This window comes from Phocoena sinus, chromosome 9, assembly GCF_008692025.1.
Source record: "Phocoena sinus isolate mPhoSin1 chromosome 9, mPhoSin1.pri, whole genome shotgun sequence".
Taxonomy (NCBI): domain Eukaryota; kingdom Metazoa; phylum Chordata; class Mammalia; order Artiodactyla; family Phocoenidae; genus Phocoena; species Phocoena sinus.
This window is the reverse complement of record NC_045771.1, coordinates 19,946,372-19,961,850: the sequence shown is the minus strand read 5'-3', so window position 1 is coordinate 19,961,850 and position 15,479 is coordinate 19,946,372. Positions and strand designations below refer to the sequence as shown.

Below are 15,479 nucleotides of genomic sequence, written 5' to 3'. Positions count from 1 at the left end.
GGATTATACAGATTACACAAACTAGACATAAAGGATTTAACAGAGTACCTGGCACGTAATAAACGTTACTTAAATGTTATTTATTACTATTCCATCATTAGTTCACCATCACCATCCTATCTCCTTAACATAGTAGGTAGAAAAGAAATCTACCTAGGGACTTCCCTGGTGGTCCAGTGGTAAGGAATCCGCCTTCCAACGCAGGTGATGCGGGTTCAATCCCTGGTCAAACCCATTAAGATCCCACATGTCGCGGGGGAACTAAGCCCACAAGCCACAACTACTGAGCCTGCATGCCTCAACTAGAGAGGCTGCATGCCACAAACTACAGAGCCCACGCACTCTGGAGCCAGCGTGCCACAACTACAGAGAAGCCCGTGCACCACAACGAAAGATCCCGCATGCCTCAATGAAGAGCCCGCATGCTGCAACTAAGACCCGACACAGCAAGAATACAATAAATAATTTTTTTAAAAAAAAGGAAAAGAAGAAATCTACCTAGAACAAAGCATATTTTAGATCAAATTCCAATTTTTAAAATATCCATATGTCAAAAGATAATGTTGGAAAAGCAAAAAGGGACAAGTCATGGTGTACCTCAGAAGCCAAGAAAAGCAATTCAAATTATATTCTAAGTACCATGGAGATCTACCACTAGGATATGATATGAGCTGACGTATTTTTTTAAAGATTGCTGAGGCCTCTGGGTGCTTGGCAGAGCATAGAGGGAGGACAAGAGTGGAAGTAGGGAGCCAGTTAAGAGGCTTCAGCAAAAGACAAGGTAAGAGATGGTGGTTACCTCGACTGGAGCTGCAGCAGTAAAGATAGACAAGCAAAGAACATATCCAAACATATTCTGGAGATGGAGCTGACAAGACTAGCTAATGGTCTAATATGAGAATTAAGAAAGGGACTTGCCTGGCGGTGCAGTGGTTAAGAATCCACCTGCCAATGCAGGGGACACGGGTTTGAGCCCTGGCCTGGGAAGATCCCACGTGCCGCGAGCAACTAAGCCCACGTGCCACAACTACTGAGCCTGTGCTCTACAGCTGTAAGCCACAACTACTGAGCCGACAAGACACAACTACTGAAGCGCACGCCTAGAGCCCCTGCTCCGCGACAAGAGAAGCCACCACAATGAGAAGCCCATGCACCACAATGAAGAGTAGCCCCCTCTCGCCACAACTAGAGAAAGCCCACACACAGCAACGAAGACCCAACGCAGCCAAAAATAAAAAATAAATAAAATTTTTAAAAGATCTGTAATCCCTTTTATAATAAAATAATTTTTTTAAAAAAATTAAGAAAAAAAGAGGAAACAAGGATGAATCCCAGTGCCATTTACTGGGAAAGATAAAGAGGAGAAGCAACTCTGAAGAAGAATAAAAAGCTTTGTCTTGGATCTGCTAAGTTGAAGAATTTTAAGTGGAGATGTGAAGTAGACAATTGTCGGAGTCAAGTTTCAAGGAGAGGTCAGGGCTAGAGATACAATTTTGGGAGTCACGGGCATCTACACAATGACTCAAAAGGCATACAATTTGATGACATTAGTGGAAATCAGCAAAGAAGACTAGACTAAGGATGCAAGTAAGGTATAAGGAAAACCAAGAGTGTGGCCCAGAAGCCAAAAAAAGGGTTTCCAGCAGAGGGGGTGGTCACCTTCTATCTAACCTTAATGAACGATGAACACTTCTTAATGCTAAATAAAAAGTTTGCAAAGGACAAGAACTATTTCTTATTCATCTTGGCACCTTCTGCTCTACACACATCAGAAGTTCAACTCATGGTTACTGACTTAATGATTAGTAAGAGGGTCACAAATGCCCCCAAGTGAATGGCATTTGGGCAACATCTCATCTTTCTCAAGGTATTTCAGTCTATAACCAGATTTACCACACAATACCCCTTTCTAATAAATAATGAAAATTCTCGTTTAGTCCAAGTTTAATCATCTCAACTATTTTCTCATTGCCATTTCACCAAAAAACAGCATGTCCATCCATCAAATTTAGCAGCAATAAGAACAGTGCCAGACACATAGCAGGTGCTCAATAAATATTAGTTGGATGAATAAATGGACAGGGTAAGAGAGAGAAAAGAAACAGAGAAAGAGAAAAGAAAGAGAGAAAAGAAAGAAAAAGAAACAGTCTCTTATCCTACAGGATAAGAGAGGTAAAATGAGACAATAATTCTCTATGGATTTCATTTAACATCATATTTTCCTCAATAATTAAGACTATGAAGGAATAAACTTAAGAAACTTAAAGAAATCTATTAAGATAGTAAAATCATCAGAGATTTTCATCTGGAAGCAATAAATCAGTATTTTCTAAGTTCAATTTTTTTTTAATAAATATTTACTCCCAAACCTCTCATATCCCTATAAGTAATTCATTTTACACAAAAAGATATGAAATAACCTTCCAAAGCCTAACAGAGGATTCAGGAGCCGGAAGAGAAAAAACATTCCCAAAGACTGTTTGAAAGTAGATTCATTCCACTTTTAGTTCAAAGAATTTTAAAAGAAACCCTGGTACTAACCAATATAGTCGGCCTTCCATACCTGCAGGTTCCGCATCCACAGATTCCACCAACCACAGGTTGAAAGTATTCAGGAAAAAAAAAAAAAATTCCAGAAAATCCCAAAAAGCAAAACTTGAATTTGCCATGCAGGCAATTATTTACTTGGCATTTACAGTGTATTAGGTATCATAAATAATCTAGAGATGATTTAAAGTATATGGGAGGATGTGCATAGGTTATAAGCAAGTACTACCCATTTTACATAAAGGACTTGCACATCCATGGATTTTGGTATCCAAGAGGGTCCTGGAACCAATACCCATGGATACCAAAGGAAGACTATTCCCCCATAAAAAGTCGAACATCCAAAAAACAAAAGACAGAAGTGCAGAAGAGCTTGACTGTTGAGTGAACTTTACCACTTATAATTTTTCTGCTAAGAACTCAGAAATTAAAATTCTGAAATACCTGAGGCACCATAAGCACCAGAATACCGCTGAGACTTCGGACCAGATGGAGAGGTTTCCTTCATACGATCAATCACATTTTCCGAAAGCTGAAAAAGCAACGTCAAAATAAAATCAATTATTAAAGAACAAGAAAGAAAACAGTACAGTAGCATCCAAGTAATTCAGCCATCCATACCAGTATGCATAACAAATGCCCCGAAGAAATTAGACTAAATCTAATAGCTGTAACACTAAAAGCAAGTAAGAACAATTTTAAGATTTCAAGATGCACCCCATAGCACTACTTCATTTCTTCTAATGCACTGCTAATTGCTCATTATAAATAACTCTTTTCCTCATTTTATACTGTGCACTAAATTGTAATCTCTGAGAAAATGTAAGCCATCAGAACTCCTTCGACTTTCCTCCCCTGTCCTACAAATTAAGCTTGCAGCAGGCCTTAGCTCCTTCTTTCCCTCCAGCCCCAAATGAAATGGTGTCCCTCCCTCCCTCCCTCCCTCCCGTTCAAGGCTAACCACAAACAATCCCTCTTTCAACAGATTTCATTATGCACCAACTGTGTGCCAGCCAACTATGGGTGGCAGAAGTCATCAAGGTGCTTAAAGTCAAGAAGAAACAGACAATCATCATGCATTTAAATATAATGTGAAGGATGTTACTTAATGCAGTTGGCCTGTAATGGAAGGGCTGACAGCACAATGGGCAGATGGGCAGGGCATCTAGACAGGCTGTGGGAGTGAGGCTGAGCCGGGGGCTGAGAAGGATGAAGAGTACTTAGAAAGAGAAGGAGTAGGATAAGAGTACTCTAAGAAGAGAGTACTGCATGAAGCTATAGTTAAGCAGCAGGGCTTATCAGCATAGCAAGGGGAAACATCAAGCAGGCAGTTGGCAACAGGGCAGGGGCTCTGAGGAACTCAGGCTAGGAGATTTGAGAGTCATCAGCCCACAACACCCCCCACCCCGCAACTTACCAGATCATCCTTTTCTATTTTCTTCACAGCACTTACCACTATCTGATTCTTTCTTGTTTATTGCCTGCCTTTCTCACTAGAAAGAAAGCTCCAGGAAAGCATGGATTTGGCTGTCCTGTCTAGTATTATATCCCCAGAGCCTCAATAAGCCTGGTTAAATGAGTGAATGGTTAAATAAATGAAACTATATGAATGAATAAAAGAATGGCTGAAGCAGGAAGCTGAGGAGGGGGCTTAGTGAAAGGGAAGGTGAAGAGGGAAACAAGATTCTAGATTTTGAAGACTCTTAGTAAATCCTTCAAGTTAGGGAGGTGAACTAGATCCTGAGGACGGCTGGGCACTACTGAAGGATTTTAAGCAGGGTAATGACACAATCAGACTTGCATTTTAGAAAGATCACTCTAGCTACAGTATGGAGGACAGACTGGAGGGGGACAAGAAAAGAAGAGGACCCCTGAAGGACGCTAAAGGACCAATTAAGAAGCTATTAAGCATATGTCCACACAAAGATTTGCCTGGGAATGTGCAGAGCAGCATTACTCATAATAGCAAACAAATACCCATATTCCAGTGAATGGATAAACAAAACATATATCCATACAATGGACTACAATTCATCAATAAAAAGAACTGAAGTTCTGATAGATGCTTCTATATGGATAGACCCAAAAAACAACTAAGTAAAGGAAGCCAGACACAGAAGGCCACATATTGTATAATTCTATTTACATGAAATGCCCAGAAAAGGTAACTCTATACAGACAGAAAATAGATAAGTGGTTGCCTAAGGCTAGGATAAGAATGGAGATTAACTAGAAATGGACATGAAGATTTTATTGGGATGATGAAAATGTTCTAGAACTGGACTGTGGTGATGGTTGCACAATTTTGCAAATTTATTAGAAAGCGTTGTACACAGAAAACAGGTGAATTTTATATGTAAATTACACCACAATAAAGTTGTTCTTAGAAAATAAAAAACACGTTCCAGGGAGAACACATTCAAAAGATATTTAGGATTCAAAATGGCTAACCTTCACTGAGTGCTTATTATGTGCCAGGCACTTACACTAAACTAAACACTTGACCCACTTAACCCTTCACAATCCTGAGATACTTTTATTACCTCCATTGTATAGGTGAGGAAACTGAAGCAAAGCCAGATTAAATAATTTGCACTGGACCTTACGAGTTGTCAGCAATGCAGCCAGGATTCAAACCCAGGAAGTCTGAGTGTCAAGGTCACAGTCAGCTGTCCCCTTCACTGCCAGATTCATTGTCTGACTAGATGAGGGCGAAGCAGAAATCATCAAGAAGGTTTCCAGGTCAAGTAATGGGGTGATCCCCCTCCCACATCCTTAAGAACCTTCTTCCAGTTTCCACTTCCTTAACACACCACTATCTGGCTTGTAACCCAATACAGCAGAGAAAGTGTTCCAGTAAAAGTCACCACTGATCAAATAAATAACCTTCTATATTTATGTTTATATAAATAAATCTTTTTTATTTATACTTATAAAGCACCTAATTTATATGACTTCCTTTTGCTCACTCCCCTCTTCCGAAAACCCCTCCCCTGCTTTTCCAACATCCCTTCCTGCTTGTCCTAGGACTCTGGCTGAGTCTTCTCTCTTCTGCAGGCTTCCCCTCCCCTTGAATGCTAGAGGTCCCCACATTTTGTTCCTTGCCTTGATTTTCTTCTCACTCTACATGCTCTTGCTGGTACTCTCATTCACTCCCTTGATTTTTTTAACTGCTGTTGATTAATGAATGAATTCTAAACCATTATCTCCAGCCCAAGAGCTGTATTCCGAAAGCCAGACCTAAACACTTAATTGCCTAATGGACACCTCCCCTGGGACAGATCACAAGCGCCTCAAACCCAACACGTCGCAAGCTGGATTCACGTTTGCCAAAACTCCCTTCTTCCTCTTGCTTTCCTTATCTCATTAATGACACCACCTCCATCCAGCTTCTAAATCAAAACATAGGACTTCTTGACTCTTCTCTCTCTTATTCTCTTAGCCGTGACTTCCTCAACTCCTCAAAGTTTAATGAATTCATCATCTCTCCTCGCATCCCATTTCCCCTGCCCTAATTCATGGCACCATCAATATTCCTCCTAAAATGCAAATCTGATTATGGTAATTCCCGTTTCAAATCCTTCAATAGCTACCTCTGTTGACAAGAAAGTCCTGATTCTTCTGTGTGGCGTTCAAGACCTCCTCTTCATTTGGTTATGGCCTAACTCTCCAACCTCAGCTTCCATAGCTTTTCCCCCAAGACCTCATACCCTGTTCGCCACCCACACTGGCTACTTGTTGCCATCTCTTTGCCTTTATACATGGCTACATTGCCTTCTCCCTGGGCCCCTTGGGAGAGAACTGCCTTTCAAAATTCAGTTCAAACACTAAAGCCATTTCATTCCAATTCTGCTTACCCAAGGCTACCCTTCTTGTGCCCCACAGGTACCTTGCACAAATTTCCAGTGCAGTGCTCCAGTGACAGAACAAGCAACTGCCTTTCTGCAAAACTGTGAGCTCCTGTATTAGCCATTCAACAAGGTTTACTAGGCCAAGCACTAATTGAGGCCCTTGTGAGACATCAGTGAACAAAACAGTTTGTACCTGAACTGTTACTTATATCTCATGACCCAAACCAGAATGGAGGTGAGACAGTAAAGGGAAAGTCCACAGCTCAAAAGTTGTAACCTTTTAAGGAAAAACCATGACTCCTTTCTTGGAAGAGAAGTGGAAGTTAGGAAGGAGAGTGCCAAGGCACTTTGCTTTTCTAACAACTGACAGCCACTGAGACTGTTGCTGCAACTCATCTACAAAGCTGAGCTACATCTTAGGAAGAACCCCTCAAGACTGACTCCAATCCTCTCAATTCACAAGTGAGAAAAAAGAGGTCCTGAGTAACATCCAGCTACTGGCAGCATCAGGACAGCAACCAGTAACCCCCATTCTCTAGTCCAGTGCCTTCTCCACTATTAAATAATACACTCCTTAATCACACACAATAAAGTAAAAATGTATCACTTCCTCTTAAAGAAATAAAATGAGCCTTATTAAGTTTTAGAATCTTAAAACTATTTTAACTGATATATAATTTATATAAAGTTTACTCAATATATAAGGTAATATACATTTAATGTACCATATTAACATAGCATGCTGTAATGTAAATATGTATATTTTATATTACATATGATATATACTATGTATTATATCATATAATACGTTATATATGTAATATAATTTATGTGTTTAAAGCTAATATATATAAAGCTAATTTGACATATATAATTTCATATGTTACAAGAAGCTGGCCCAGAATAGAGGAAGAAGCACTGGTCACCTACTAGCTATATAACCCTCAGTGGGCCTCACTTTCCTCATCTGAAAACAGTGAAAATAACACCTACCACTGGAGTTACAGCGGAAGGATTCCAAGATGCACTGCAGACTACAACATGCTACACAAATACCTGGCAGAGTTATTACTAACACAACTCCAGCCATTAGGACTTCAACAGGTCATTCATCTCGGTTCACGTTCATCAGCTCTGCCCAAGTTTGTAATGAGCTCCTTCTCTATGTGGTGTATGAAGACAAGGCCTACAGCTATTGCCAGAAGCAGCTGCATTAAGTCCTGGTCGGAGTATATACGGTGCCCGTTTATCCCTCTCTACGCTCTTTGCATAGTAAAAGTACAAGTCTCTTTCAATATAAACATTAATTATTTCTTATTTCATTGTTAACTTTTTATTTGTATGGCTTATCTGATGCTTCAAAACTTGTACTTAATGTCAGTCAATTCAAAACATTTCCCAATAAGGTCTTTAGTTATACCTCAGTAAATTGATACGCATGTCGTCCAAGGGAACACAACTCATTTTTTAAGTTGATAAACACGTTGCAGAGTTGCCTTGAGAGTCAACCTCTCTTTTTTGTCCTTAGAAATCGTTCACACATGTATCCTCAGGCCCTCCCAAAGGAGCACGCATGGAAGCCTGCAGTTGCATCTCTGCCTACTCAAGCAATCTACCCTCTCCCCAGTCCAGTCACAACTATGCTGACAGAAGGCAATAGCTGGGCTATACTTTGTATCTCAAGCTGATACTCACTGAACTGACCTCCCAGCTGCAGTAATAAGTTCAGGCCTGCACTCTCACCTGATCTCCTCTGTGAACTGGGGGACTCTACTCGCTTGTGAAGCAGCTGACAAGATTTAGGGATGCTGGCCTGGGTTATACACACAATATGCAGCTGGAGAACAACTCTTCTTTGTGATGCAACCTGACCCCAAAAGGGGTCAAAGGTAAAACATAAGCTTCTGCAAGAGCCGGACAAGCAGCCTCTGTATCAGCAGCAACTTCTTTAGGAAACATCTTTCCTTAAACAGGGTACGTCTTTCAGAAAATCTTTTTTCCTATTTAAAGATCTATACCTACTATACCTGGTTTCCAGACATCTCTGGAATCTCCACCAAGGCAAATACCAAGTGCAATTTACAGAAATTATTTGTAGCAAAGAAACACACACATTGATGCTAGAATTATGCCCTGGGGTCCATGGATTCAGGAGTCTATGGATTAATTCCTCAATGGTATGCAAAATTTTCTGCTTATTGCATTATTCTGGGTAGAGTCCGTAGCCTACAGATTTACAATAGTCTGTGAACTAAAAGTTAAGAACCACTGTTCTAATATAAGGGAGAACGAAAAGAAGAGGGCCTGCCAGCAGAGCTGAATTCAGTTCACTGACTTTGATTATCCACCCTACTCTCTACTGCTCCTGAAGACAAATTTAAGTAAATGGGACTTGCCAATTTTCAGTCTGTACTACACCCCATACGAACACGTGCCCCAGAGAAGAGGAAAAGGTTGTGTCATCTTCTATAGTCTTCCCAACCACCTTGGTTGGTCTTATCTAAAATCAGCACAAGTACACCACTCAACAACCCAGAATCTAGTATTTTCTCAGAAACTAGAGACTGCGTGAGATGGACAATAAGTATTTTTACGTCCAAGGAACAGAGTAAAAGGAGGAAGAGAACTCCTTTTTAAGTTGCCCCTCTCCAAGAGGCTGAGATAGGAACCACATTAGACAGAAACAAATCAGACCTTCACCTCCATAATAGGTTTTCTTCAACTTCTTCCAGGTGTTTCTTAGCAAACTGATTAAAGGACTCAGACCCACTTTTCTCACTTGGTCCTCTTTCCATGTAACACAGGTCATTTTCTTTTCACCTACCATTTCAACACAAAGGCTTCAAAAACTGCCACTATTATTTGGAAGACATTACTCCCAAATACTTACTTAAGGGGGACTATTCTATACTATCATATACACATGTATAATTTTTAGCTTATGTCTGTAGATTATCACTTGTGTTCTTTGCATTTGCTATTAGTGGAAAACATGAACTTCTACCGTCTGTATGAAAATCCTAGAAAGCTTATCATGGTAAATATATACGCAAGAGATTCATGGAACCTAAAGTGGAAAGGGACCAGTCAACTACTCCAACAACGTTCCTCAGGACTCCCAACGACTGACTGGATTTGTAGCCTCTGTTAATGGACCCTCTCCAGGATCCTCAGCCAAATCCCACATGAAATAACTTAGGGGCTCTCAATGGCTAATACTTCCCAAAGCACAGGTTGTGCTCCACATCAGTATCCTTGCTACCATAACTGGCTCCTGTGAATTTCAGCTTGCGACTTCATGGCCAGTTGAAGAGATTAGTTTATGCCTGGAAAGCATGATAAATATTACTTTGAAAATGATACTTATCGAAGTTGACATTTGCTCTGGAAAAGTTCACTGACAGCTTTGATGTTGCAGATAAACTTGTGAAAGACTGAGTGGAAGGCACACTTCCCAAGCAGGCACAGCAGGTGCTCAGAAACATCCTATTATGCACATGTAATATGAGTAATCAAAATGCTTGGTCTTTCCATCACAATAAATTTATTTTAGACTTGGGAGAGGAGGGCAAGGCAAGCGGGTGGCCTTTCGTCCAACCCATGAGTTCAAAGTTGGAATCAGGTGTAAGAATACAGGTTATTTTATGGAAGGGGGGAAGGGGAGCTGTTGACTGCTGAGGATAAGGGGAAAGAGAAAACCAGGACCCAATAAATAACGTGAAAATAACACCTAGTGAGAAGAAACTTTAAACTTTACATTGTAAGTCCTTTAATTGCTAACTGCTGAGGATCTCAGCAAGAAAAATCTGGGAAAATGTGATCTATTAATAAATGCAGCCTAGTTACTGAAAACCTTATGTTGTTTACTCAATATTACCCCTTGTATATTAAGATAAATGAAGATGAAATTACTACCCTTATCAGTGGAACACAAAATTGGTTTTCCAGCAGTGACTGAGTCTGCTGCATTGTTGGCACACTCTTTTTTTTTTTAATTAAAGCTTTACTGTTATGAAAAAAGGTAACCACAGGTGATATGGTCACAGTGGTCCAAAAGGAAATGCTCTAAACATAGAAGCAGGAGGCCTGGAAAAGTGGTGTACACAGAAGTAAGGGAAAAGTATAAAAGAAATAGGAGTTATTCTCTTCATGAGAAACTAACAAAAGGGGTCCAAAGAGGGCATATTTGGTAAAGCCAAAAACCACCAGAGAGAAACACATGTAGTGTATTTAGGTGTTACTGTTAAGGTGAACACATTTTCTTTTAATTTTTATTGTAGTTGATTTACCATATTGTGTTAATTTCTGCTGTACAGCAAAGTGAATCAGTTATACATAAACATATATCCACTCTTTTTTTTTTAGATTCTTTTCCCATATAGGCCATTACAGAGTATGAGTAGAGTTCCCTGTGCTATAAGCAGGTTCTTATTAGTTATCTATTTTATATATAGTAGTGTGTATATGTGGCACACTCTTATTCTTACGAGAGATGGCATAAACGTTAGACAACTGGGCATATCTGGAATGTCTTCCTCAGCCAAGCTGAACTAACCTATCTGCAATTCAACCCTGAAGTGTGGGCTTCATCAGCACTATGCTTCAATCAACTGAGCTGAAAACACCAAGCTCACTCATGACACTGAGACTTCCCCTCAGGAGAAACAGAAGGACTGTTTCAAGCTGAGAAAAATATAAAGATCAGCTTAAAAACATCTAGGGCTTCCCTGGTGGCGCAGTGGTTGAGAGTCCGCCTGCCAATGCAGGGGACACGGGTTCGTGCCCCGGTCCAGGAAGATCCCACATGCCGCGGAGCGGCTGGGCCCGTGAGCCATGGCCACTGAGCCTGCGCGTCCGGAGCCTGTGCTCCGCAACGGGAGAGGCCACAGCAGTGAGAGGCCCGCGTACCGCAAATAAAAAAAACTTTCTGAGGTCAAATTGCTTTATTTACTAGGATCAGGCATCATACTTCCAAAAATGTGAGGCTCCAAATTCAGGTGCAGCAGAGAGTGTGTTAATGAAATTAGTGCCGGTATGCTGACACCCTAGAGAAAAATCAAGTTTTCAGTTAATGTATCAAGCATATTCAGGGAGCATTTAAAAATTCTCTCCAAAGTCTTGGACAGAACAAAGTGTACTACTCCTAGTGGTACGAAAACTTGCAATCCTATCTCAAGTCCTATCAGGCTGGCAGACCCTAGTCTTGAAGCCACTGGGCCTAGTCCAAAACTTAGGCACAGCAGGCCACAGAGCAGGGGCCTGGAAAAGACAAGATGTCAAGTGAAAGAAAAGTGAAGGAGGGAGAAGGAGAAGGAGAAGTCACCCGAGGCAGGGCCGAAAAGTGTGTGTGTGTCGGCGGAATGGGTGCTGTCAGTGGGAGGGTACTAAACAACAGAGTAGATAAAGGGTTCCTTAAAAGGCCAGTTCATCCTGAGAGAGGCCTTGTGGGCAGTGCAAAAGCAGGCTTTGGATCCTGAACCCAGGAGAAGACAGACAAGCCCCATTTCACAGATGGGTACAGTGAGGAAGGGGTTTCAAATAAAGTCCCACAACTACTGAGCAATACAGTCTACACTGGACTGTGAGCCCTTGGAGGGTCTAAAGCAACCTGGCATCCGCCAGCCGCCCCAGCACAGCGCTCAGCACTTGGCCCACAGCCAGCAAATATCTCTGAATGGATGTCCCACGTCTTGAAAAACTTCCAACTTCTTTGCAAAGAACTCAGCTTCAGGCCGGACAACACTGGGGGGCCGGACGGAGGAAACCAGGCTGAGCGGAACCCGGAAAGGCCAGGTCCGAGTCCGAGTACTGGCCCTCCGCCCGCCCACTGTCACTCACCCGGATGCCCTTCACCACGGTAATGTTCTCATTCTCGTCCGCCTCGAAAGTGACCCGGCGGGTGCTGGCCGTCCCGCCCATGGCTTCTGTTTCTGCGCCCGCAGACACCTAGCGCGGACCCACAAGCACCACAGGCCCCACGCGCACAGAAGCGCGTGGACAGGCCCGGACTCTAGCCTTCCACAGGAGGAGCAAGGCCACGACCCCAAGAAGCAAGGAGAAGCCGCCGACCGTGAGCTCCCGCCTCCTCCGGTCACGCGCCACAACAAACGTGCCTCCGATTGGTCGAGGATACGAATGCCCCGCCTCTCTTCGGGAGGGGCGCTAGGATTGGTTGGCGCGGACCCGGATGCTATGGCAACAAGTGGTTCCTGACAAGGTTCCCGGAGCCCACTGGGTGTATTGGGAATTGTAGTCTTGATCTGGTACGATGGGTGTTGGTAGTTTCTCGTCCTTATACCGTGAGCGCCAGAGGAGCATCGCCTTCTGGGAGTTGTGATCTTGACTGCAGAAACGGCCTCTAACTGGGCAACTTTCAAGGAAGTTCATTCATCTGACAAAGCACGCTTTGAGGATAGTATTCTAGAAGTTTAGGCCAGCGAGTTAAAAGATGTAATCTCTTTCCTAAAGGAACTCACCGTTTAATGAGGGAGATGCACTCTCCCAATAGAGCCATTCCTAGATTCCTGTAAACAAATCCCCGAGGCAAAACGTAGCCTTTATTTTAGTCTTAGCCAGTAAAAAATACAAAAAAAAAAAAAACCACCACTGCATTTGGCCTGTGGCTTTATTTCATGAACTATGTACTTTTTCTTTTTTGTAAAGTAAAATTTTAAATATGGTTTTCAAATCTGCATGTGAGAAAACAGAGAAAATTATTTATTAGCACCAAGCATGCAGAGTATTCACTTTTGTGTGTCTCCTTCCACCTCAGTTACATAAGCTAGTTAAACCATAATAAGAACAGGCAGAGAAAAGTGATTGCCAGAGATGGTGTAAATTCGTGGAGGAATTAAAACTACATCAGAAAAAGTTGAGGAGTTTTATTTTGGAAAGTGTCCAGGTTAGTATGTCACCTCTACAAGATACATAAATAATGTTTAAGTTGTCTACATACACATTTAGAAATTATTTTTTGCTAAATATTCTGTGACATGTATAAATTTACCCATATGACCTTAGTCTTACAGAGGCATATGTATTCTCTTTAGAAATAAGGTTAGTGATGGTATTAACTTCAGGTAGTCCATTTCAACATTAAAGGCAGCCAGCCACAACACAGCATGCATCCTCTTATTCCAAAGGTATACACGAAAATGCAGTCACATTGTTGAGCTCCAGTTATGTGCTGATTTATTACTATAGAAATCTTTAGGGCAGAGACTATGTCTTTTTCACCTCTGTATCCCCGGTCAGTGGCAGAGTATTGAGTTTATTACATGTCATCATTTTGTTCTTTTCAACATATACATATCCAAATTGTATGATGCTACTTTGCAGTTTTGAGACTACATGTTACTTTGTACCTGTTCTCAAGTTGTATAATATGTTTCAACCTTCTTTCTATAGGAAACTAAAAATCCCAGGAATTATGTTTTTTATTTCTTTGGGACCTCCCCTCCACAAATATACCCTCCTAATTATACCCCAATATATAGCATGTATTGGAGGTTCTACATAAAACAGAGGCACAATAAATTCTTACCAAAATAACTAATTACAAAGAAAGAGTTCCTTGGAGGGAGTAGAGAGAGGAAGGAACAGCTAGTTACCTTGAATATACTTATCTCCTTAAAATATTAAATGAGTTCTTTCGACCAAATAAAGAGGATGTAGGCTAATCATGAGAAGGTAGTGATGAGAAGGTAGTACATAATACAGAAACATGTAAGTGGTCTTATCAGGCAATCTAAAAATACTTTAGATATACAATAAAGTATTTTTAACTGTAGTGGATTTTGAAAGTCCTCATCACAAGAAAAAAAAGGTGTAACAATATATGGGGAACGGAACTTAGCTAGACTTACTGTGCTGATCATTTCACAATATAGACAAATATGTTGTACCCCTCAAAATAATATAATGTTGCATGTCAGTTCTACCTCAATTTTTAAATTTTAAAAATTAAAATACTAGAATTCATAATCCATTCCAATCAACATTACAAAGAAACCCTCTGAATTAAAAAAAAAAATCTTATCTTGGATAAACGCCTACTATAACCATAGTATTCTATCCATATTAATTACAAAGCCAGGCCATTCCTACAGCCCCTTCTAAAGAAACCTTCTTGAGGTACCCAGAACCTGTGGTCTCCCTTTCTCTCTGGTCACAGCTTATTAGTGATCATCTAACCCAAAGGCAGCGTATATTAGCCAGAGAATTATGAGCTAGAATGTGAAGCTTTGCCCAAACAAAAATCATAGCTAACACTTGAGACAATCAGATTCTCTGTATCTTTTTTCTTTCTCGCCTCTATTTAAACTTGAAAATTCAGAGCACGGAAAAAAATAGCAAAGAGAGAAGCTGTGATACTGAGTCAGACCATGAGGCAAACTAAAGATAGGTGGAAACAGAAATTGTAAGGAGAATTAAAGGTATCCATATTGGAAAATAAGTACAACTATCTCTATTTACAGATAATGACATTGTAAATAGAAAAGTCCCAAGAAATCCACTAAAGTCTATTGGAACTAATTTTTTAAAAAGTTCAGCAAGGGGCTTCCCTGGTGGCACAGTGGTTGAGAGTCCGCCTGCCGATGCAGGGGACACGGGTTCATGCCCCGGTCCGGGAAGATCCCACATGCTGTGGAGCGGCTAGGCCCGTGAGCCATGGCCGCTGGACCTGCGCGTCCGGAGCCTGTGCTCTGCAGCGGGAGAGGCCACAACAGTGAGAGGCCCACGTACCGCAAAAAAAAAAAAAAAAAAAAAAAAGTTCAGCAAGATTGTAGGATGGGGGCAACATACAAGAATCAACTGTATTTCTATATACTAGCAATTAACAAGTCAAAATTAAGAAAACAATTCCATTTATACTAGCATAAAAAAACATCTCAAATGTTCATTAACTAATGACTGGATAAAGGAAATGTATATCCAGACAACGGAATATTATACAGCAATAAAAAGGACTGAAGTACTGGCGTATGCTACAATATGCGTGAACCTTACCAACATTATGCCAAGTGAAAGGACAGACACAAAAGACCACATACTGTATGATTCCATTTAAATGAAATGTCC

The 15,479-nt window shown here is 41.0% G+C and overlaps 1 protein-coding gene across 2 annotated transcripts in view; it reads right to left on the bottom strand.

Annotated features, from left to right (window-relative positions):
* The window catches only part of CHCHD3 (coiled-coil-helix-coiled-coil-helix domain containing 3), a 314,451-nt gene extending 301,917 nt beyond the window's left edge, over nt 1-12,534 (bottom strand). For both annotated transcript variants that reach the window (XR_004351461.1, XM_032643324.1), the window contains exons 1-2: nt 12,237-12,534; nt 2,992-3,079 (exon numbers count right to left, since the gene is read on the bottom strand). Coding sequence is in view for 1 of the 2 variants with exons in the window: in XM_032643324.1 (XP_032499215.1) it covers nt 2,992-3,079; nt 12,237-12,317 (169 nt within the window). In the remaining variant the exon portion in view is untranslated. The remainder of the gene's footprint in view (nt 1-2,991; nt 3,080-12,236) is intronic.
* Between the last annotated feature and the right edge of the window lie 2,945 nt (nt 12,535-15,479).